General features: G+C 37.9%; 3 protein-coding genes and 1 long non-coding RNA gene across 5 annotated transcripts; all 4 read right to left on the bottom strand.

The window, feature by feature from the left end:
• Nucleotides 1–6,316: 6,316 nt before the first annotated feature.
• On the bottom strand, nt 6,317–7,800 carry LOC123663234 (mediator of RNA polymerase II transcription subunit 21-like). The gene is made up of 3 exons (XM_045597925.1): nt 7,620–7,800; nt 7,261–7,539; nt 6,317–6,849 (listed from the first exon to the last, which is right to left on the bottom strand). Exons 1-3 carry the CDS (start codon nt 7,659–7,661, stop codon nt 6,724–6,726), a joined length of 447 nt encoding a protein of 148 aa, XP_045453881.1. The 5' UTR covers nt 7,662–7,800; the 3' UTR covers nt 6,317–6,723.
• A 2,738-nt stretch (nt 7,801–10,538) lies between these two features.
• On the bottom strand, nt 10,539–12,003 carry LOC123663340 (mediator of RNA polymerase II transcription subunit 21-like). The gene is made up of 3 exons (XM_045598029.1): nt 11,765–12,003; nt 11,406–11,684; nt 10,539–10,994 (listed from the first exon to the last, which is right to left on the bottom strand). The coding sequence occupies exons 1-3, from the start codon at nt 11,804–11,806 to the stop codon at nt 10,869–10,871; spliced, it is 447 nt and encodes a 148-aa protein (XP_045453985.1). The 5' UTR covers nt 11,807–12,003; the 3' UTR covers nt 10,539–10,868.
• Nucleotides 12,004–12,397: 394 nt separating this feature from the next.
• LOC123663463 lies at nt 12,398–24,622 on the bottom strand. 2 transcript variants are annotated; one of them, XR_006744662.1, is made up of 2 exons: nt 24,609–24,622; nt 12,398–12,467 (listed from the first exon to the last, which is right to left on the bottom strand). It is a non-coding gene; the product is annotated as an uncharacterized LOC123663463 (long non-coding RNA). The 2 variants fall into 2 exon arrangements; XR_006744661.1 differs by lacking the exon at nt 24,609–24,622 and adding an exon at nt 12,542–12,772.
• Nucleotides 22,803–24,179, bottom strand: LOC123663462 (solute carrier family 35 member G1). Its single transcript, XM_045598142.1, has one exon. The coding sequence runs from the start codon at nt 23,838–23,840 to the stop codon at nt 22,803–22,805; it is 1,038 nt and encodes a 345-aa protein (XP_045454098.1). The 5' UTR covers nt 23,841–24,179.
• Nucleotides 24,623–26,150: the final 1,528 nt, after the last annotated feature.

Genomic DNA, 26,150 nt, shown 5'->3' with positions numbered 1-26,150 from the left:
CCTGTAATTACAGCAGTTAAGTGCATTTCTGTATGAAAACTAATGATAGATGCCTTACTATTGACCTCTTGGAAGATTATCTTACAAGATAGTAAAGTAGAGCTTAAACTAACTCTCTATGTATCTTTGATACAGTGTTAGGGATTATTTTTCTACGCTAAACGAATTGTTGGACAAATTTTAAAGTCACCCCACAAGAAATAACGCTATATCCAAGTTACTTATAAACGAGGTCTGATACTTTTTCTTTAATTTTATGTCTTTAAATTTATGTTATTAAAGCATTATACGAGAAAAAGTATTAATTTATTTTATATTTGAATATAATTTTTTTTACTTAAGCGACAAGTAAAATCTTTAACAAATAAAAATTTTAATTAAAAGCAATTCACTTTTTACCTCATTTTCTATGTATAGAGAAAAAATTAATAATTTCATTACAACTAGCATGATTATGCGCTAATTATGTCTCTTCTTACTTTTACTTGCTTATATGCATACAAATTGTGAGTCGAATTAGCGTTAATTAGTGCGTAATTATGTATTTAATCTTAAATAAGAAAAAGTAAAATTTGATTAAAAATCTAATTAAACAAAAAACTTTTTAATTTATACGAAATTAGCTAATTTTAAATTGACATTCGAAATTTAAATCCATTTTATTAAAAAAAATGCCTTACAAAATTAAACCTACTTATTACGATTTCTAAACTGGTCAATAAAATACCTGTTGCGGAAATGCGAAGGGAGAGTCGACCCGTCCTTCCGGACGTTTTCAAGTTTTCACATTCACTCCTTCTTCAGCGAAGTTAATTAAGTACACAAATATAGTGTAAACATTGAAAATTTTAGTCACAACAACAAATACAAATAACACTCAAAAATTAACGAATTACTTAATAATAAAAAAAATAAACATAATTTTGTCTCTATCAATAACCAGTACAAATAAAACACAACACAATTTAATAAAAAATAAGTTTGTTTCTTATTTTTTATTTTTATGAAGTCAAAGTCGAAGGTAAAAACTCGCGATTAAATCGACGTGTTTATGTTAAAGAGGTTGGTTATCAACTACAGGTGGAAGGCGCGGCGAGCCGGCGAGAGGCTGGGTGTGTTGCACCGAAGTATAACATGGTCTGCGCGACGCGTTAACGTGTAAATAAAGATTAGTAATAAACAAAATTTTAGTTTAGATGTTTTTAAATCATTGACAATATATTTTTGACGTAAAACATCATTACGCACGCTTAACTCGGAGAGTAAACTGATGAATACCTGACGAGAACGTTACGAAAAATGTGATCGGGCGCGGCGAACAAGTTAGTGAAGATAGAAAGAAAGACAGTTACGTTTTGTTAGTTTCACTTTAGTCGTGTGGTCTAACGCACTCTCGTTTTTTTTCCATCTCAATTATGCCTTTATATGTAGGTATTTACGAAGAAGCTATTAGCCAAACTTATTACTTGTAACATTGATTTATAATTTAAAAAAAAAAAATTATAAAACACTAAAAAAACTTGCTAAAATAGAAAAATAAAATAACAGGCAACGATTTGACTTAACCTTGATTTTAATAGTAGGTAACTATAATATTTAGTCAGAAAAAATAAAAATAAAAAATTATGTGGTGTCATGGGACACCAGGTAGGAACGAAGTTCCTTCGAATAGTATAGATGCAACACAATTTGAAAAAAAATGTTGAATTTTTTTATATATTTTCTAGTTCATGATTTTTTTTTATTTTGTTGGTTGGTTCTTAATTACGAAATTTATAAAGTACTTAAGTTTTTAATTTATAAAATACATAAAAGTATTTAGAAAATTTAGTATTTTAGAAAATAACAAATACCGTAAAATAAAATAAATCAAACAAAATAATAATAATAATTCAAACTATTAAGTGAAATAAAAAAACATGTCTTTATTTATTTTTGTCGATAGTATAAAATTACATAAATAATTTTAAAAAAAAGTTTACTAGTAATATTTTAGTTATACAAACGTCATATCATACAGTCGTATGACTGATATTACGTCACTTCCGTTATATATTTTTCTTACGGTTTTAGTATCACATTTTTTTCAGTTCGGTCGCTCAGCCAAATATCAAGCCTGCCGTAAGGAACTTCATTCAAAAAAAAAAGAAAATTTACAGAATCGCGCAGACCGCGACCACATTTGTGTGAGGGCGCATGAATGTACGTTGCTCACTACTATTACAACCTTTACGTTCATTATTTTAAGGTCTGAACTAAGTTCTAAACCTGAAGGAGAGGCAGCGTATGATGCGACGTTAATGTCAAAGTAGCCGGTTTTCCGGATGACCCGGAATTGTACGCGATGCAGGTAGGTCGTATTGTCAATTGCTAGAAAATAGTAGTTATTAATTAATAATATTATTTAATCTATTAAAAATGAATAATTTTAAGATAAATCTTCTTATAATAGGATATGTCTTTCGTTATAAGTATTTTTTAAGTTCCCATGAAAAAAGTTTACACTTTGATAACAGAAAAAAGACAGATTTTAGAGTTTTCAAACGTCTTTGGGATGGTTCTCTGCTGAAAGTTCCAGAAAAAATCCAAATAAAAACGATGATTGATGGGAAGTTATTATTTATAATATTGAGCTAGGCTTTAGATTAAGAACCGTCATTTTGAAGTTATATATATATATATATATATGTTTATAAGTACGTACTTTCTCATACTTTATTTGTTTATTAAATAGTGCTAACAGAATGCATATTATTTAAAAAAATGTACATGATCTTCTTATGCATTGCCTAAACAACGTGTTATTTAACTGACATCCATATCAGAATCGATGGTATTACCTAAATATACATCTTACTCGCCCTAACGCTTTAATCTATAATATATATAAACGCGAAAGGTCATTCATCACGAAATCTCCGAAACTATAACACCTACAAACTTGAAATTTGGCAGGTAGGCTCCTTATAGGAAGTAGACATCCGCTAAGAACGGATTTTACGAAACTCAACCCCTAAGGGGGTAAAATGGGGGTTGGAAGTTTGTGTGAGAGTCCCATGTTTTAGAAGTAAGAGACTTGAAATTTAAAATGTAGGTGCCCAAATAATGTTTCTTAGAAATCAACTCCCTTTGGGGTTAAAACGGGGGATGTTACGTTGACCCACTCATCACGAAATCTCCGAAACTATAACAGCTACAAATTTGACATTTGGCAGGTAGGTTCCATATAAAGCGTAGTCATATGCTAAGAACTGATTTAACGTAACTCGACCCTTAAAGGGGTAAAACGGGGGTTGGAACTTTGTATGAAAGTCCTATGTTTTTGAAGTAAGAGACTTGAAATTTAAAATGTGTGCTCTATAAATGGTGAGGAGGTGTCCAAATAATGCATTGTAATCTACATATATAAAAGAGAAAGGTCACTGACTCACTCATCACGAGAACTCAAAAACCGCTGGACGGTCCATCCATCCAGGATGTACAAAGATGAAATTTGGCAGGGAGGTAGATTATAGTTAGTCGACGTCCGCTAAGAACGGACTGCGATATTCCACCGCTAAAGTGGTTTAATTGGGGTTGATAGTTTGCATGAAACATATACAGCAGCTATAAGTTCGCCTGATAGGTTATTTATACTGCAGCCTGAAAATAAAACTAAAAATGTGGTGTATAGAGAGGTATTATAAAATAACTATTAAATTATACTAAATTGTGTCTTTTAAAAAGTTACTCAGTCTGATAAGCATTTCAAGTGACAGAAATAAAAAAATAATTTGCGTTAAGCATCTTAATAGTAATACATATCTTCATAACCACGCGGACGTAGTCGCGGGCAACAGTTAGTGTATAAAACAAAGTTCCCAAAAGCATTTGTGATCTTTCACCAATGGAGAGAGGGCTTCAAGAGAAAGGTTTACGGAACGGCTAAGCCGATTTTGATGAGAGTTTACTGGAAGTTTTCCGGGAAAACATTGTGACACACTAAAATTCAACGCGGGCGAAGCCCCGGGCACAGCTAGTAAAAGTAATAAAATTAAATATTTAATTATTATTATTTATACAATTGCCGTCGTGTATACATTAGTGTCGTGTCAATAACCGAGTTGCTGAAGTTTTATTGTTGTCGTTTATATATATCCATTTTTCCTAGGTATTCTCAACATTTTTTTTTTTCAAATTTGTAGAATTTAAAGTTACGTTCTGCTGAAGATTCCAAATAAAAAACAATGATTTTTATGTGAAGTTATTGTACACTATTGTGTGTTTGAAACAGGGATTCAAAAAATTTCATACAATTTTTATCTGTTTTTATCTGGATCCAGATAGCCCACATAGATCTATCTGGAATCCAGATAGCCCAGACTGAGAACTGGATGAGGATTGCGGAGAACCAGGATGTCTGGCGCGAACTTGAGGAGATATATTTCCAACAGAGGATTGCTGGAGTTGGAGGATGAAGCTGAACTGATGATGATGATAAAAGCAGAAGTAACAATTTCACTCAACTTTGGTACAAGGTAAATTGTTTGAATTACAAGTCAAATAGTGAAAAAGTACAGAAAATGGTAAAATCTGTGAAAAGTAACACAAAATACCGACACCGATTCATTGCACCTACTAATAAAATAGGCCAATATTTTGTCATTGGACATATTAATTTTTCCTTCTAGGGGGTGATTTAAATCAAATGTTTCTTTTAAAGAACAATCATCATTATACAATTCATCATTATTGATGTTATTAGAAATATTCAATTTTTTGTTTGAAAAAGTTGTTGGAATAAAAAAGTTATTTGTTTTTCATTTTCTTATATTTATAAGAGATCTCATAAGATAGTTGATTTAGAATCTTTGAGTTATGTCCTCACCTACGTTGCTGGGTCAAAAGACGGCACGAGGTGCTATCCTTTAGACTGACACAGGAACTTACCGGGCACGGATGCTTCGATAAGTACCTGCATCGGAGCGCGGGTAGGGAGGCCACCCTGCCTGTCACGCGAGTGGTGAGCCAAGTGATACGGCGTGTAACCCTCTCGAGGACTGTGTCGCTTGGGGCCCCAGCGCTGCGCCCTAGTGGCCGTAATAGACGAAGATCTGTCGCTGCCAAGCGTAGTCCGCAGCATGCTCGGCTGCGAGAATTGCTGGTCGGCCGTAACCTCCTTCTGCGAGGAGGTCATGGCGTTAAAGGAGACTGCGGAGCGACTGCGCGAGGCTGACGATCACGCCAACCCGCTCCGCAGTAGTGGGAGAACGGCACCACTATTCCTCCCACTCGCCGCCGGGGTGATAGAGCGCTCGCAGTGCCCGTGGACGCTCTATAGACGAAGGCGGCCCGCACATGGCGGGCCGCCTTCGTCTATACCATCAGGGCATCGCGGTAGCATGCGAAAGCGATCCCGTGGCGCCCCGCTATGGCGATGAGAGCACCGCAGGGTTTTAGTGGGTAGTCTGGGTTGGCCAGGAGTTCCACAACTGCCGGCATCGTCGGCGGGGTGCGTAAAAGCATTTCCTCGCGAAAAAAAAATATCTTTGAGTTACATACTACTAGTATGGTAACTTACTAAAATATATGTTTGCAATGAAAGGTGCCAAATATTTTTAATTATACTACTTCATCACATAATCTAAATTATTATGCAGCATTTTATCCTGTCAATCGAATTTTAAAATTAATAAAAGATCCGTGAGAAGTGATGGATACGGATACAGATACGGACCTCATTTCTCCTGCGGAGATCCGTGGATACGGATATCTGGAACATCACTACTACTTTATCGTACTTACCTTTCTTTGTGTATAATCTTTAAACGTCAACATAGTATCATCACCTATAAATGTAATACCACAAACATTTTTATAACATTTAAAGGGTAAATAATGTATAGTTCGCGTCATGTAAAAAGAACGCTGAAAGAAACTGGAGGGGGTGCGTTTGCGCATAGGTATACTCGCGCACAAGTACTACTGTTTTATTTTTTAATTAGGCTTTCACTCGCGGCTTCGTATAATGGTTATTGGTAGGTACATTAAAAAATACTAGAAATACAAGAGCGAATAATTCGGACTAAATAAGTACAATAATTATCACTTTACAAAATCACATTTTTTTTTAAACAAAAGCATAACAAATTTTTTAGTTATTGAAATGTCGTATTCAAAAATATTAATTATCTGTACTGTACTAAATGGACACACAGACCTAACTGTATAAAAAGTTATGAAGAAATAAATAAGACACTACTATTTGGTAAAGAAAATTTAATACTGAACCTTGTTAAAATACATTATTTATTTACATTTATTATAATAGTTAAGGTTATTGTATCATACCAGTATTATTTAACAAAAACATATCTAAACATTTATTTGAGATTGCTCATATATGGTCAGAAGTTATAAAAAAGTCATATGATTTTATTATTTACAATCATTATAATCAATCATAAATCCCAAAACAAACTCGAAATAAGATGTTTTAATTATTGGGCAACTAACTTGGTCAATATTGATGTTTACAAAGGCTTAAAATCATTACAGCATTTTAATTTTATTGTTTTTATATTCTACCATAATTTTTTTTTTAAATCAAAGGATTGTTATTTGACTATTTTATTTTCTTAAAAAAGATGCCTAATAGGGTAATCCCTTTTTTACATTGTATTTACACAGTTGAGATATTCATTATCATAACTAAGCATCACCAATGATGGACTTTCTCAAATTCTATAACTGTGGTTTGACATCTTTGTTTAATATGAGCGCTGGGTTTTGCATGTCCAGTTGTGACTGTGCTATATCACTAAGAGCGCCTTGGATCTTTTCAAGAAGAATTTCTCCTTGCCGTACAACCTGGAATTTTAAATCATATGTTTTCTATTTTAAATTTGTATATTATTATATTTATATAATTGACATATAAGGAGTATTTTCTAAGTATAACAAATTAAATGCCATATCATCAACTAGTTAGAACAATTCATAGCAAAAATGTGATTGTAAGGTATTGCACACAACATTTGATATCATTTCTGAACACATTTGGATTCTATTGGAATTACGAACTATGATAATAATTTTGGTTTTAAAAAAAGGTGTATTTTGAAAACATTATTTATTAGAAAAAAAGGCACACAAAAAAGGCACAAAGTTTACCGGGTCAGGTAGTATTGTATAATACTATAATTTTTTGTAAGTAAAATTGTTTACACAATATTCACTATAACCTTGTTTTAGTACATAAATACAAAAAGGACTACTCACTTCTTCCAACTGTTCAGCAGCTTCCTTATTTTCAGCCTCTAAGCGCCTCAAACTTTGAACTTGCAAATCAGTGGAACTGTCTTCACTCGGCAAGGACTCGATAAGCGTATCAATGTCTTTAGCACACCGTGATATTAACGTAGCAAATAACATAGCATAATCTTCCTGATTTTGCTGTTGCTGCGGGGTTTGAGAGCCACTACGATCGAAACCAGGAAATTTACTTGGAGTCGAAAACTGTTGCAGTATACCTATACTATTGCAAAAGTATTCTGCTTGCTGAAAACAGTGTTTTAAAAATTTAATATTGACATTATACAAATAGTTTTCTTTTGTTTAAGTAATTGTTTGTAATTTACCTGATTGATAGTATCCTGTAATTGAGTTAATCGATCCGCCATTGTGTTATAATTAAGAATGGTGTTGAATTTGCTTGGAAAGGTGTAGAATACAATGTTTTAATTAAAGAAACACATAAAGTGCAACAATAGCAAAATAAAACGCTTGTATAAATGTATAGTTGTATACTCGTCACAAAATAATAGGCCCGTTTTGACATTTGTCATCGTGATGTAAATAGTGAAGTAGCCATACGACTCGCTACTCGATACACACGATAAATCGATTCAAGTTTGTATAAGTATTTGATCGATTTGATTATGTAATCTAAAGTGGATTTAATTAAAATTTTGATCAGGAATTTAACTTAAACTTCAGTATTGTATACAATGGTACAAAAGGTCAATTTGTCTTTATTTTATATTTTTATACTATTTTCTAATGTTTAAACGAATTTTTATCATTATAATAAAACATTTTTTTAAATTGTATCGCGGTTTATTAGCCAAACCAAAATAGTGATTGATTGATTGGTTTAATGGCTTTCAGTTGTGCCAGAGAAGCACGGTTGATTCCGCCAATGTCACGTAGAGTGGAAAACACACGTAGGAGATTGATTGATCGGTGCAGTTGAGATAACAGTCTCAATTTAATTTTGAAAACAGGCAAAATAGTCAGACTTTCATTGTTATATCTTAAGCTAAAACAACACAAACATTTAATGTTAAACTAAGACTACCGCTGTTAGTAACTAAACTATTACAAACCAATTACACTAGGACAGACACATGATTTATTTACAACTTAATTTTATTTATTTCAAAATATTTACACAAAAATGTACAGTAGGGACTAAACACCAACATTAACAAACATTGAACATTTATAGGGCGGGGAATATCACAGGGAAGTATGTCATATATAGGACGGAGTAGTTTGGGACAGATAAAAAGGATGTTGGAAACCGTGCCTTCGTCAAGGCCACATTCACACAATGAGTGGTCACGAACTTTGATTTTGGCAAGATGGACAGGTGTACACGCATGGCCAAGACGTAAGCGACATATGCTGGATGTGACCCAGCGACTAGCATGTCTATGAAGAGAAAACCAAGGGCGTCTTGGGAAAAATAGTGCTTGTACGCTTGTTGCATGTTGACTTGTTATAACAAATATACAAGTTAACAACTGACAAGAAAAAGTCCAAAGAGAGAAAATTGGTAGGTAGGTACCAAGAGGTACCATAAATATTACGTCTTTGGTAGATACCTATACAGGATGACTGGTGAATTACTATCAATATTTAAGGAAGATACTCGGTACATGATTCTCATTCAAATTAAGTTAAAAAAAATAGGTACTTAATTTTTTATCAAATTCCCATACAATTCAATTTATATAAATGAAATGTAGGCACATTAATTTCCAACCATACCCGGCGGCGGCGCGTGTGGCCTTGGCCTTGTACTTTGCCTCTTGCCTCCGCCCGCCGCAGCCCCCGCAACCCCTGCCAATTCTAATTCTCACTAAATTCGATTAGTAGGCAGCGTTGCAAAAGCTACCGATTTATCGGTAGATCTACCGATTTTGGTCCTTGTCTACCGATATACCGATTTAGCAGTGCTATCTACCGAATTTTTGAATTTTCAACTAATAAGTCACGCGAGTGGTGAGCCAAGTGATACGGCGCGTAACCCTCTCGAGGACTGTGTCGCTTGGGGGCCCCAGCGCTGCGCCCTAGTGGCCGTAATAGACGAAGATCTGTCGCTGCCGAGCGTGGTCCGCAGCATGCTCGGCTGCGAGAGGTGCTGGTCGGCCGTAACCTCCTTCTGCGAGGAGGTCATGGCGTTAAAGGAGACTGCGGAGCGACTGCGCGAGGCTGACGATCACGCCAACCCGCTCCGCAGTAGTGGGAGTACGGCACCACTATTCCTCCCACTCGCCGCCGGGGTAATAGAGCGCTCGCAGTGCCCGTGGACGCTCTATAGACGAAGGCGGCCCGCACATGGCGGGCCAACCTTCAGGGCATCGCGGTAGCATGCGAAAGCGATCCCGTGGCGCCCCACTATGGCGATGAGAGCACCGCAGGGTTTTAGTGGGTAGTCTGGGTTGGCCAGGAGTTCCACAACTGCCGGCATCGTCGGCGGGGTGCGTAAAAGCATTTCCCCGCGAAAAAAAAATATCTTTGAGTTACATACTACTAGTATGGTAACTTACTAGAATATATGTTTGCAGTGAAAGGTGCCAAATATTTTTTAATTATACTACTTCATCACATAATCTAAATTATTATGCAGCATTTTATCCTGTCAATCGAATTTTAAAATTAATAAAAGATCCGTGAGAAGTGATGGATACGGATACAGATACGGACGGATATCTGGAACATCACTACTACTTTATCGTACTTACCTTTCTTTGTGTATAATCTTTAAACGTCAACATAGTATCATCACCTATAAATGTAATACCACAAACACTTTTATAACATAAAGGGTAAATAATGTACCTACCTATACATACTTATACAAATGAAAAATAAAACTAGATTGAAAATTATCATTCAGGATAACCTTTTTGAAGAACTTCAAGAAATCGCCAGTTTTCTTTCTTATAATTTAAATTTATAAGTGTTTAACATTCTAAACAGTTACGTCATTAAGGATCTGAAACTGTATCATAATCATAAGTTTTGCGAGAATAATCCAACCCTCGCATCAGTCGTTGGACAGAATAAAACTAAATGGACACACAGACCTAACTGTATAAAAAGTTATGAAGAAATAAATAAGACACTACTGTTTGGTAAAGAAAATTTAATACTGAACCTTGTTAAAATACATCATTTATTTACATTTATTATAATAGTTAAGGTTATTGTATCATACCAGTATTATTTAACAAAAAGATATCTAAACATTTATTTGAGATTGCTCATAGTTATAAAAAAGTCATATGATTTTATTATTTACAATCATTATAATCAATCATAAATCCCAAAACAAAATCGAAATAAGATGTTATAATTATTGGGCAACTAACTATAGGTCAATATTGATGTTTACAAAAGCTTAAAATCATTAGAGCATTTTTATTTTATTGTTTTTATATTCTACCATAATTTTTTTTTAATCAAAGGATTTTTATTTGACTATTTTATTTTCTTAAAAAAGATGCCTAAGAGGGTAATCCCTTTTTTACATTGTATTTACACAGTTGAGATATTCATTATCATAACTAAGCATCACCAATGATGGACTTTCTCAAATTCTATAACTGTGGTTTGACATCTTTGTTTAATATGAGCGCTGGGTTTTGCATGTCCAGTTGTGACTGTGCTATATCACTAAGAGCGCCTTGGATCTTTTCAAGAAGAATTTCTCCTTGCCGTACAACCTGGAATTTTTAATCATATGTTTTCTATTTTAAATTTGTATATTATTATTTTTATATAATTGACATATAAGGAGTATTTTCTAAGTATAACAAATTAAATGCCATATCATCAACTAGTTAGAACAATTCATAGCAAAAATGTGATTGTAAGGTATTGCACACAACATTTGATATCATTTCTGAACACATTTGGATTCTATTGGAATTACGAACTATGATAATAATTTTGGTTTTAAAAAAAGGTGTATTTTGAAAGCATTATTTATTAGAAAAAAAGGCACACAAAAAAGGCACAAAGTTTACCTGGTCAGGTAGTATTGTATAATACTATAATTTTTTGTAAGTAAAATTGTTTACACAATATTCACTATAACCTTGTTTTAGTACATAAATACAAAAAGGACTACTCACTTCTTCCAACTGTTCAGCAGCTTCCTTATTTTCAGCTTCTAAGCGCCTCAAACTTTGAACTTGCATGTCAGTGGAACTGTCTTCACTCGGCAAGGACTCGATAAGCGTATCAATGTCTTTAGCACACCGTGATATTAACGTAGCAAATAACATAGCATAATCTTCCTGATTTTGCTGTTGCTGCGGGGTTTGAGAACCACTACGATCGAAACCAGGAAATTTACTTGGAGTCGAAAACTGTTGCAGTATACCTATACTATTGCAAAAGTATTCTGCTTGCTGAAAACAGTGTTTTAAAAATTTAATATTGACATTATACAAATAGTTTTGTTCTGTTTAAGTAATTGTTTGTAATTTACCTGATTGATAGTATCCTGTAATTGAGTTAATCGATCCGCCATTGTGTTATAATTAAGAATGGTGTTGAATTTGCTTGGAAAGGTGTAGAATACAATGTTTTAATTAAAGAAACACATAAAGTGCAACAATAGCAAAATAAAACGTTTGTATAAATGTAGTAAATATAGTTTTATACTCAGTTCAGTTCTTTGCTTAATAATAATAATAGGCCCGTTTTGACATTTGTCATCGTGATGTAAATAGTGAAGTAGCCATACGACTCGCTACTCGATACACACGATAAATCGATTCAAGTTTGTATAAGTATTTGATCGATTTGATTATGTAATCTAAAGTGGATTTAATTAAAATTTTGATCAGGAATTTAACTAAAACTTCAGTATTGTATAAAATGGTACAAAAGGTCAATTTGTCTTTATTTTATATTTTTATACTATTTTCTAATGTTTAAACGAATTTTTATCATTATAATAAAACATTTTTTTAAATTGTATCGCGGTTTATTAGCCAAACCAAAATAGTGATTGATTGATTGGTTTAATGGCTTTCAGTTGTGCCAGAGAAGCACGGTTGATTCCGCCAATGTCACGTAGAGTGGAAAACACACGTAGGAGATTGATTGATCGGTGCAGTTGAGATAACAGTCTCAATTTAATTTTGAAAACAGGCAAAATAGTCAGACTTTCATTGTTATACCTTAAGCTAAAACAACACAAACATTTAATGTTAAATTAAGACTACCGCTGTTAGTAACTAAACTATTACAAACCAATTACACTAGGACAGACACATGATTTATTTACAACTTAATTTTATTTATTTCAAAATATTTACACAAAAATGTACAGTAGGGACTAAACACCAACATTAACAAACATTGAACATTTATAGGGCGGGGAATATCACAGGGAAGGATGTCATATATAGGACGGAGTAGTTTGGGACAGGTAAAAAGGATGTGGGAAACCGTGCCTTCGTCAAGGCCACATTCACACAATGAGTGGTCACGAACTTTGATTTTGGCAAGATGGACAGGTGTACACGCATGGCCAAGACGTAAGCGACATATGCTGGATGTGACCCAGCGACTAGCATGTCTATGAAGAGAAAACCAAGGGCGTCTTGGGAAAAATAGTGCTTGTACGCTTGTTGCATGTTGACTTGTTATAACAAATATACAAGTTAACAACTGACAAGAAAAAGTCCAAAAAGAAAAAATTGGTAGGTAGGTACCAAGAGGTACCATACATATTACGTCTTTGGTAGATACCTATACAGGATGACTGGTGAATTACTATCAATATTTAAGGAGGATACTCGGTACATGATTCTCATTCAAATTAAGTTAAAAAAATAGGTACTTAATTTTTTACCAAATTCCCATACAATTCAATTTATATAAATGAAATGTAGGCACATTAATTTCCAACCATACCCGGCGGCGGCGCGTGTGGCCTTGGCCTTGTACTTTGCCTCTTGCCTCCGCCCGCCGCAGCCCCCGCAACCACTGCCAATTCTAATTCTCGCTAAATTCGATTAGTAAGTCACTAGGTCAGTAGGACGAGCACCGCCGTAAGATTTGTACGTTGGAGTACATCAATCTTCCCGCGCGCGTGCCTAGCAATCGATCTTACGCGTATAATGTCGTGTATGAATGTAACCTGTCATTAATAATTAGGTATGGCTTGTCAATAAACAAATGCAGAATACTTAAAAGTGACTCATTCGTGTTAAATCAAATTATATCCGTAAATGTACCGAACTGTGTATCACACGAGAAGAAACTCACTTTAAACATTATTTTGTTAAGGTTGTGTAGTTATGTAAGGTCTGTTTTTTTGGAATTGTCCTAATTGGTAAACAAATATGGCGTACTTATGACCACAGACAATTAGAGTATAGTGTAGCTTAGTGAAGTGACACAAAGAGCAAACGAATGAACAATATCAATAAGCCATAGACAAAGTAAAATTAATTTTACATCGAAATATTTAATGATACCATATTGCTGAAATTATTTCAAAAACTAATAATATATTAAATAATTTTGTTAATAATTAGTAAAGGTATAAAATTACGAAAATTAATTATTGTAATTGATATTCAGAAATATTTATAATATATAACCTTGACAATAAACAATTTAATATAAAAGATTAACAGTTGTAATATTTTGTAACAATTTTTTTTTCGCTCAACAATAAAAAAACGTAATTATAACAACTTTATAACAAATCGCTTTACGGTAACATTGTTTTTTAACTTATTAACAAATATTTCGTAAAAATTTAAAATATAGGTAAAGAACACGACCTATTTTATCACTCATTTTGTTGATTAATTTATACTCATTCATCTCTAAAAATATAGTGACTACGTCCCTATCTGCCTTAGAAAAAAAGATTTTGAAGTGTCATATAATAATAATAATAATAATAATAATAATAACTAAGGTACTAAAGTCTCCCACCTTCTCTACATGGACGACCTCAAATTGCTGGCACCTAACGCTGCACGCCTGCAGGAACTGCTGAAAATCACTACGGAGTTCAGCAGTTCCATCAGGATGCAGCTTGGAGTAGATAAGTGTGCGGTCGTGCATGTGGACAGGGGTCAGGTGACTCAATCGTCGCAGCTTAGTCTCGAATTAACATCATTCAAGACCCTTTCCGAAGCTGAATCTTACCGGTATCTGGGTATGTCACAATGCATAGGGGTGAAGGAAGTGGACATGAAACAGGCAGTTTGTGAAATCTTTTTTGGACGGCTGACAAAAGTTCTTCGGAGCTACTTGTCTGGAGCCAACAAGGTCCGAGCTTATAACGCTTGGGTCATGCCCACTCTCTTGTACACCTTTGGCATACTCAGATGGACTCAGACCGAACTTGACGCCCTGGACAGAAGAGTCCGCACAACTATGACGCACCATCGCATGCACCACCCTAAGTCGTCGGTCATGAGACTGTACATCCCGCGGAAGTGTGGTGGTCGAGGCATGTTAAGCGCTAAGACTATGCATAACCGCGAGGTGTGCAGCCTCAGGGCCTACTTTGAAACGAGACGGGACAGCGCTTTGCATGGTGACGTTTCAATGTGTGACAAAGGACTAACCCCCCTAGCCTTGGCCAAAGAGAACTGGCAGAAACCGGTCGTACTGAGCACCTCTGACCGGGAGACCGTATGGATGGAGAAGGAACTGCATGGACGGTTCTACAAGGCGCTTCACGCACCACACGTGGACAGTAAGGCCTCCGTGCAGTGGCTGCGATTCGGCGACCTCTTTGGGGAAACCGAAGGTTTTGTCTGTGCAATACAAGATCAGGTGGTCAAGACGAACAACTACCGAAAGCACGTCCTGAAGGATGGCACTCCCGACTTCTGTCGAGCCTGTCGTCATCCCGGTGAGTCACTCAGGCATGTGCTTTCGGGTTGTTCCGTGCTTGCTAATACTGAGTACTTGCACAGACACAACCAAGTGGCCAAGATTCTCCACCAAGAGCTTGCTCTTATGTACGGTCTCCTGGAACAGAGGATGCCGTATTACCAATACTCACCGGTGCCAGTACTCGAACGCGACGGAGTCCGGCTCTACTGGGACCTGCCTATCGCCACAGACAGGACGATACTGGCGAACAAGCCTGATATCGTGGTGATGGACAGGGCACGGTCGAGGGTATTTTTAGTGGACATCACCGTCCCGCATGACGAGAACCTCGTGAAAGCCGAGACTGGGAAAAAACGTAAATATCTGGATCTGGCGCACGAGATTGTCGACATGTGGGGTGTGGGGTCTGCTGAAATAATCCCTATCGTAATATCTGCCAACGGTTTGATCCCGGTTAGCCTCGCTCACCATCTGAGGCAACTGGGGATCCGGGACGGTTCGCTCGCAGCCAGGATGCAGAAGGCGGTGTTACTTGACTCGGCTAGGATTGTCCGCCGGTTTCTCAGCCTACAGCCCTAACCCCCGGCCGTTTGATCTCCCTGCCGGGGCGTATTCCTCCACCCGCTTATATTTATATATGTAAGTATAAGTAAATTTACTATATTATTTATATAAGTAGTTATTATAATATATGTATCTATTATGTATTGGGCGGGCGGAGTGACATTCAGTATAATAATAATAAAGCCGTGTGGTTCCCGGCAGAGTAGAATAGGACCACCCCTTCCTACGCCTAGGCTGTCGTAAAAGGCGACTAAGGGCAACAAAAGCTGCATAACACCTACGCAGCCTCCTCGGAGAGCGTGAGTGCCTCTCCAAGTGAGTATATTAGCACTCAAAAAACTAAAATGATGGAGGACAATTTGGAAAGGCGCATAGGGCCGCTGCCTGGGGGACGCCAGGGCGCGTCTGGAGCTGGCGCTGGACGTGGCAGCATGCGGGCCGCCAGCCAACCCCGCCGACCGGCACCACCACCTGACCGGTCGGGTTATCCACCATCCCCACCAGTTGGCTTGGCGACGACAGAGTCCCAAGGGACTCAGCATTCGTTGCCCGCCGCTGGTGGAGTACGTCGCATGAGATGGACACCGAAAATGAACGAGAGTGTCATGCGTGCGTACTATAGGGCTGTAGGACGTGAAACCGGGCGGACTGGCTACCGGGCAGTAATGCACCGCGAGTTCCTACTGCTTGAGCCTACGCTAACTGTTACGGAACAGAACCTGGCAGATCGAGCTCGGTACATCCAACGAAAGGGCCGCCGCATATTTGACGCCGCCGAGCTCGAACGATTTCGACGTGAGGCTGCTCCTGAAGTCGAACCCGTGTCCACGGTGCGCAACGAAGTGTCAACGCAACAAGAAGGCGTTCGTAGCGAAGCGCCTGTGGAGATGATCACTGAGGGAGCAGTCGCCCAAAAAGTAGAACAGATGAGAGGGATCTTGCAAGAGGCGATTTCCGAGACTCGAGGCGCTCCTCTGGAAATGAGACCGCGACTCTCTCGCCTCCTCCTCAATGCCGCGACTCGGAATGCCATTGAGGCAGCCAACAGACTGTTGCCGCCCTATTTGGAAGGCAGCCTCAGCTTGGAGGATACGGGTTCTATTCTCTTCGGCGCCGCTCTAGCGGTGCACCGCCTTGTCGGAGCCAAGACCCAGGAGTCTGGACGCGCTACTCATAAGAATAGCGACGTACCAGCCTGGAAGAGGAGAATAGAACGCCGTATCAACCTGGCCAGGGCCCTCATTGGTAGGCTGCTAGCTTTCAGGTCGGGCAACACAAGGCCAAGGATTGTGCGCTCTGTTAGAATGGCCTTCAACGGGCTAGGCATCAGCCTCGATCAGCCTGACATAGCCGATAAACTAACGGAGCGCATCGACGGCCTGAAGCAGAGAATCGCGGCATGGGGAAAGCGCATTCGCAGGTACTCTGAGAGAGTTGAGCGCTTTCGACAAAATCGCCTCTTCGTGAGTGATCAGAAAAGGTTCTATAGAAAGCTGGAGAACCCGATATCGAGCTCTGCTTCCCTAAAACCGAGTACGGTTGACCTCGTCGCCTTCTGGCGCAACATATGGTCAGGGGAGGTGGAGCACGAGGAGGGCCCTTGGATTGCGGCGGTTCAGGACGCATGTGCTAAAATCGAACCGATGAACCCAATCGCCATCTCTACGGAGGACGTCAGTGGTGCGGTCCGGCGGGCTCTGAACTGGAAAAGTCCGGGGGCCGACGGTCTGCATCACTACTGGCTGAAAGGGCTCTCGGTCTGCCATGCGACCTTGGCTCGACAATACCAAGAGGCAATAGATCGGAAGACACTCCCGAACCTTTTCACTACCGGGATCACTCACTTAGCTCCTAAGTCCACCAACACCGCAGATCCCACCAACTACCGCCCCATAACGTGTCTGACCTCCATCTACAAGACACTGACGTCCGTTCTGAGCTGTAAGATCTCACGACATATTGGTGAGTTTAATATCTTGTCTGCAGCTCAGAACGGATGTCGTGGAGGCGGTCGCGGTACAAAGGAGCTCCTTCTCATCGACTCTGTGGCGGGCCAGCTTGTCAGACGCAACCGTCGGAACTTTTCGGCCGCCTGGATCGACTACAAAAAGGCTTTCGACTCGGTACCTCATTCATGGCTCCTGAGGGTCCTCGAGCTGTACAAGGTTGACCAGGCAGTTCGAGACTTCCTCGGAGTATGTATGGGGCAATGGAGCACGATCCTATGTCTCCAGGGCGAGCGACTGACGGGTGCGGATGACCCAATCAGGATACGGAGGGGTATTTTCCAGGGTGATTGCCTGAGTCCACTATGGTTCTGCTTGTCCTTGAACCCTCTAAGCACCCTGCTGGAGCGTTCGGGGACAGGCTTTCAGTTTCGGAGAGGAGGTACTAAAGTCTCCCACCTTCTCTACATGGACGACCTCAAATTGCTGGCACCTAACGCTGCACGCCTGCAGGAACTGCTGAAAATCACTACGGAGTTCAGCAGTTCCATCAGGATGCAGCTTGGAGTGGATAAGTATGCGGTCGTGCATGTGGACAGGGGTCAGGTGACTCAATCGTCGCAGCTTAGTCTCGAATTAACATCATTCAAGACCCTTTCCGAAGCTGAATCTTACCGGTATCTGGGTATGTCACAATGCATAGGGGTGAAGGAAGTGGACATGAAACAGGCAGTTTGTGAAATCTTTTTTGGACGGCTGACAAAAGTTCTTCGGAGCTACTTGTCTGGAGCCAACAAGGTCCGAGCCTATAACGCTTGGGTCATGCCCACTCTCTTGTACACCTTTGGCATACTCAGATGGACTCAGACCGAACTTGACGCCCTGGACAGAAGAGTCCGCACAACTATGACGCACCATCGCATGCACCACCCTAAGTCGTCGGTCATGAGACTGTACATCCCGCGGAAGTGTGGTGGTCGAGGCATGTTAAGCGCTAAGACTATGCATAACCGCGAGGTGTGCAGCCTCAGGGCCTACTTTGAAACGAGACGGGACAGCGCTTTGCATGGTGACGTTTCAATGTGTGACAAAGGACTAACCCCCCTAGCCTTGGCCAAAGAGAACTGGCAGAAACCGGTCGTACTGAGCACCTCTGACCGGGAGACCGTATGGATGGAGAAGGAACTGCATGGACGGTTCTACAAGGCGCTTCACGCACCACACGTGGACAGTAAGGCCTCCGTGCAGTGGCTGCGATTCGGCGACCTCTTTGGGGAAACTGAAGGTTTTGTCTGTGCAATACAAGATCAGGTGGTCAAGACGAACAACTACCGAAAGCACGTCCTGAAGGATGGCACTCCCGACTTCTGTCGAGCCTGTCGTCATCCCGGTGAGTCACTCAGGCATGTGCTTTCGGGTTGTTCCGCGCTTGCTAATACTGAGTACTTGCACAGACACAACCAAGTGGCCAAGATTCTCCACCAAGAGCTTGCTCTTATGTACGGTCTCCTGGAACAGAGGATGCCGTATTACCAATACTCACCGGTGCCAGTCCTCGAACGCGACGGAGTCCGGCTCTACTGGGACCTGCCTATCGCCACAGACAGGACGATACTGGCGAACAAGCCTGATATCGTGGTGATGGACAGGGCACGGTCGAGGGTATTTTTAGTGGACATCACCGTCCCGCATGACGAGAACCTCGTGAAAGCCGAGACTGAGAAAAAACGTAAATATCTGGATCTGGCGCACGAGATTGTCGACATGTGGGGTGTGGGGTCAGCTGAAATAATCCCTATCGTAATATCTGCCAACGGTTTGATCCCGGTTAGCCTCGCTCACCATCTGAGGTAACTGGGGATCCGGGACGGTTCGCTCGCAGCCAGGATGCAGAAGACGGTGTTACTTGACTCGGCTAGGATTGTCCGCCGGTTTCTCAGCCTACAGCCCTAACCCCCGGCCGTTTGATCTCCCTGCCGGGGCGTATTCCTCCACCCGCTTATATTTATATATGTAAGTATAAGTAAATTTACTATATTATTTATATAAGTAGTTATTATAATATATGTATCTATTATGTATTGGGCGGGCGGAGTGACATTCAGTAAAATAATAATAATAATACACTCGCAGCCAGGATGCAGAAGGCGGTGTTACTTGACTCGGCTAGGATTGTCCGCCGGTTTCTCAGCCTACAGCCCTAACCCCCGGCCGTTTGATCTCCCTGCCGGGGCGTATTCCTCCACCCGCTTATATTTATATAATTATGTAAATATAAGTAAATTTACTATATTATTTATATAAGTAGTTATTATAATATATGTATCTATTATGTATTGGGCGGGCGGAGTGACATTCAGTGGAATAATAATAATAATTCAAACGAAATAAAAAAAAATGTGTCTATTTATTTTTGTCGCAGTATAAAATTACATAAATAATTTAAAAAAAAAAGTTTACTAGTAATATTTTAGGTTTACAAGCGTCATATTACACAGTCGTGTGACTGATATTACGTCACTTCCGTTATATATTTTTCTTACGGTTTTAGTATCACATATTTTTCAGTTCGGTCGCCCAGCCAAATGTCAAGCCTGCCGTAAGGAACTTCGTTCGAAATTTTTTCATTCAGTTCGCAGAGTTACAAAATAAATAAATTTCTAAAACAAAAGTAGCCTAAGTTACTCCTTATTACATGAGCTATCAGCCAGTAAAAGTCCCGTCAAAATTAGTTCAGCCGTTTCAGAGATTAGCCGGAACAAACAGACAGACAGACAGACAAAAATTGTAAAAAATGTTATATTGGTATATGTACCGTGTATACATCTAAAAAATAGATAAATCGCCTTTTTTACTTATCATTCAACCTATTCTATATAATTCACATTATAATTGTGTTTGCAGGCAAACGAAGAAAAACCGGCTTAAATTATATTGGCTAGTAATACAACGTAGGTAGACGAAAAAATTGTCAAGTAAATACGCATTATCAAAGATTACTCCAAAAGTTGTAATCAAATCTCGATGAAATTTAAATGTATATATACATGATAAACATCGGCTTTAGATTAAATTAAAAATCATCAATCGATACACCGAAAAAAAACCGACTTCAATTACATCGACAAGTAATACAACTTAAGTAGCCGAACAAAATTAACAAACGCACTAGTCGTCCCTACGATTTTCGAGGGTTTCCCTCGATTTCTCTGGGATTCCATCATCAGATCCTGATTTCCTCATCATGGTCCCACACCTAGGATATGTCCTTTCCAACAAAAAAAGAATTATCAAAATCGGTTCATAAACAACGAAGTTATCCCCGAACATACATAATATACACTATACATAATTATAATACGGTTGAATTGAGTAACCTTCTTTTTTTAATTCGGTTCATAAGATTTATAGTTTCATCCAGACTCATGTCAAATATTTGATTTATAATATCTTTTGACAACCCGCAGTGGAGCAGTGTGGTGGATTAAGCTCTTAGAGGTTGAATGTATGCATACCTTTTGAAACTAAACTTACGATTACTGAATAATTAGTGTAAGAAATAAAAAGATGTGTACTTGCGTCAATTTTATTGAAATAAGCTTGAATACATAAATATTTTTATTGCGAAAGTTATCACAACAATAGTCTTGTCTATATGTTAAAAAGAAAATTATTTAATATAGTAACTTCAAATATAATCTCAAATTATTTTCTTTTATGATAAGAAGCAATTAAATGGACATTCAAATTATTAACATAGTATCACAGGATTCATATTTTTAAGAATTCATACAAATAATAATTTGACAAGTATTTTGACTAGAATATTCTGAAATAAAAGTAAAATAAAAAAATTTAAAAACCTCCCAGACACAAACATAAACTCTAAAAATTAAGAAACTGACCAGGTCAGGGTTACCTTACCATATACTTTCAATATAATTGAACTAAGACAGTACCAAATTTCAAATCGATCGGACATAAGGAAGTTAGTCAAATACCCTAATCAACTAGATAAGAGCTGATCATCTTCAAACGGCAGAATAGATTTTCATGAAACATGGCTAAGAACACTCGGGGTAAAATACATGACGAGGTATGACACAAAAAAAAAAACTAAACGAAAATCAGTTCATCCGTTTGAGACTCACAGACAGATACACAGACACGTTAAACTTATAACACCCCTCTTGTTGCACCAGAGGTTAATAAGATTGATAATAGTTTATAGTTTGTACAGGTTATTTAAAATGTACAGTTAGATGTAATGGATAGTGCTTTGTATAAATTTTAATATTGCAAAAAAAAAACTTTTCACTATGTTTGCATTAAAAGTATAAAATATCAATTGTCTATGACACATGCAATAACAACTTTAAATAATATTACTAAGATTAATTACTTATATAGCTTATAACTAGAAATCTCACAAATTTCAAGAAACGAATATTTCAACAAACTTAGAATATTAGAAACAAAGTTTATTAAAAAAAAAAAAAACTAAATACAAGATGATATGATAAAATGATGCTTTAATTCCTTAAAATGTCATTCTTATTAGAATATACAAATAGCTTAAAATTGTTACTTATTATTAGTAATACTTTTAGACTAGACTCTGTTATTATACTGAGAAGAATATAAATACCTAGTTATGCAAGTAACACCGTCAATAAATTACATGTGATAAATTTTATTTATATAATAAATTAAAATTTAAAGCTTATAAGGAGCACAACTCAAGAGATGTAGAGACAAACTTACACAACACAAGACTTACATAACAGTCTTAGGGATACGTTATTCCTTCCTATAAACTTCTTGGTTCTGTACTTCAGTAAAAGAAGTGAAATGTATGTAATGTGTATAAGCACAAGACAATATAAATTGATGTTAACACGAAATATACACAAATGTGATGTGAAATACTGGCAAGATATTTAAATATCATTCCCATACACAATAGGTGCCAAACACACAATTGGACAAATGGAAAACATCACAGAATTTTGTCAAGAGCCAAACGTTTGTGTTCAAGTAGGGAACAGGATAAAGATACACAAATGTGTAATTTTAGTTTTACAGAGATCTTACAAAATTATGATCTGTTCTACTCGTTTTCATCTTTGCTGACTCTTTTTATTACTGTGCCAGTGCTCCTAATTTACTTCTCAACTGTGAGTCTGCTGGCAAGGCTAATGCCCATTTACGTAAACCCACAAGCATTACTGAACTTAGAACTAATATAGCTCCAAATATAGAAAACTTGCTTGGTATTTCATTGAAAAACATAACCTGCCATAAGAAGGCAAAAACTATATCTGCGGAGCGCGCTATGGCAACAGGTCCTGCTTGCTCCATTTGCAAGGACATTGTCAACAAAATCTGTCCCAAATAGCTAAACAAAGCTAAGCATACAACTAGAAACCTCTCTGTCCCACAATTTGGCATACATAAAGCGCCAAATACAAAAGAGTAGAACAGAGTTTGCATTATAGCAATAGCACCAAAATTGGTCATAATTACGGAAAAATGCAAGCCTTTTAAAACTCTAAGCAAAACATAGGCATTTGCCCCAAAAATCGTCGACACAAATGCTGCAATAGCACCTCTTAAGCTGTTATAATTCTGATTTGTTTCCAACTGAGTGTTACCAAATATAAATGGTGGATGCGTAATTAATATAACACCAATTAGAGTTAAAATGATGGAAATCGTGTTCCATATACCACAGGGTTCCTTTAAGAAAACTCTAGCGAAAAGAGCCACAAAAACCGGCACAGAAAATACAATAACAGATGCATCTGCCAAGGGCATATTCCTAAATGCATAAAAACTTAACATAAGACCTACAGTGCCTACAATTGAACGTAAAATTAATAACACACGTTTACCTTGCGGAAACACCGGTTGTTCTGTATAAATTACGATAGGTATTGTCGGTAGCAAAACACCAATAAATCGAAACATTGCAAGTTGCATGGGATCTATGTTTACCAAGCTCTTCACAATAACAGAGCATAGTGAAAAGAATAAAGACGAAAGCGTTGCAAGTATCAAACCAAGGTAAGGGCATCGTTTGATTAGTGGCCTCTTGTTCTCAAGTAGATTAGGTACGGATTCGTCGCCACTTCCGACCGATAGATCTACGAGGTGTTGCAATTCCAGATGCTCCGGCATCTTATAATATCTGAAAAAAACAACCGAGATTTAAAAAATTAAATAAAAAAAGTAACATTATCCATTAAATTTATTATAAACAATTACATATTGTACAATATTGTCTTCCTTTTTTGTAAGATACTAGGCGGGCTAGAAACTGTAATATTACAGAGTATATTTCATTCTTTTAATTGTATACCACTGTTTAACTACAACGTCATACTTTAATTTAGTCATTGGGGTTGAAAAAACCCATGATCCCATGAATACAATATTTGATTTACAGCCTAGTTTTTGATTTTTATTGAATTGAATTTGACATTTCGTTGACAATACAGACATGATACAGACCAAATACAGACTACAGGAAATAGATTAGTATATTTAAAATATCCCGAATTCCAGATTGAGAAAATTGAAAATATCTTGACATAATAATTATGTCTTTTGCCTAAACCGTTGTAGCAATATTTTTTATTTTTGGATATGATTTTTAAATCAATTAGAAATCGTACCTTTGAAAATAACTTTATAATCTAAAAAAATAAAAACTATCAGCCATCTCTGTTTACACACACTGATCTAGTATTAACAAAAAGAGACAGACTGATGAGTTCAAAGCAAGTAGAATCAACAGGGTAGGGTCGGTTTATTCTTGATATTTTTCTTTTGTTTTATATAATTTAGAAACTAATATTATGTTTTTGATAGACAAAGTATGAGCATATTTTGCATAGTCTAAAATTGGAGACGACTATTGCATACATATATTTTTAAAGTTGTCACCTTATCAATACAGATATTTGTCTCTTTTTAACAAGTTCCTAAATTGACTCTAACAATATATTTTCGTCGTTTAACGGCTTCTGACATAAAAACAAATACTAAGCTTCCACTAATAATTAATAAATAAATTCTACATATATATATATATATATATATATATATATATATATATATATTCTTAGAAATCAGAAGTGAAAGAGAATTTTATTTTAAAGAAACGAATAAGACACGGAGTAACCTTACAAGATTTATTCATTTACATCAACTAAATGTTTAACAACACAAGTACAAGTACGCGTCTTATTAGCACTAGAGAGTACGTCCGTCGCTGCCGCGAGCTCGAAGCAAAGAGAGCGATGCTACCGCATGATGCGACGTGGCGCACGCGGCGTTATTGCCCCGCTCTCCGCGCTCCGTTGCACGACGTCACTGAGCCGGGTCATGGGAAAGTTTCTAACACGGCCTCTCCTGACAGCTGAACGTCCTCGTCAGCTTAACTCCCCTCGGCTTGGCTCTGCTCCTCTTCATCAGGAGTTCCTCGGGCTTGATCTTCCTTTAACCCCAGTCAAATCACCGTCATCTAAAGCAAAAGAAATCTTTTGGTTGTTGTTTCATACTTTGTTGTCGTTGACAACATCCCATTGAAAAATGATCACAAGTGTGCATTTCAAGTGATCAGATTAAAATAGGTAGCTACAACTCGTATTCACAAACTATAGCCACAATGTCGGGGCTAACAAACGCCACAATGTCGGGGCGAACAATTGCCACAATGTTGGGGCAAACTACAGGCACAATGTCGGGGCTAACAAACGCCACAATGTCGGGGCGAACAATTGCCACAATGTCGGGGCAAACTACAGCCACAATGTCGGGGCTTACAAACGCCACAATGTCGGGGCGAACAATTGCCACAATGTCGGGGCAAACTATAGCCACAATGTCGGGGCTACAATATTAATCCCTCTGCGAAGCGTCACACGCAGCTCACTCTTCTCTGCCCAGCACTGCAGCACAGGCCCATCAATGCAGCACAGGCCAAGCAATTCACCGCTTATCAGCAGGCTGTACGGTGCGATGCTCAGCTGAGTATGTCACGCGCAGCAGTACTCAACGTAGCTCAGGCAGGCAGCACACACTCTTCGCACCTCTGGCCACGCTATGTTACATGCGAAGTTGGTCGCTAGTAGTCACAGCTGTAACATTTAAAAATAGGCAACAGACATCTAATCGTACGTAGTCATGTTTAGGCTAAGCTCCAAACCACATCTCGTGTTAGTGGTAACAGTATGCAGAACTGTTTAATATTATCCGGTAGTATCGCTAACTTTTTTTTTTGTCCAATATCAGATATTACGTGTTGCAATGTGATGCACAACATAAAACTTATTCTCAAAATTCTGGACTCTAAAACAAGTGTCGATGTTTACTACAATTCGTATGGTAGTAACCATTCAGAGAACTCACATTTTTAAATAAAAGCATCAGTTACAGTTTTATTAGATTAAGATATAGCGCGTCTGAGTTAATTTTTCTTTTCAA

The sequence above is a fragment of the Melitaea cinxia genome, chromosome 20 (assembly GCF_905220565.1).
Source record: "Melitaea cinxia chromosome 20, ilMelCinx1.1, whole genome shotgun sequence".
Classification (NCBI taxonomy): Eukaryota; Metazoa; Arthropoda; class Insecta; order Lepidoptera; family Nymphalidae; genus Melitaea; species Melitaea cinxia.
This window is presented reverse-complemented; position numbering and strand designations above follow the sequence as displayed.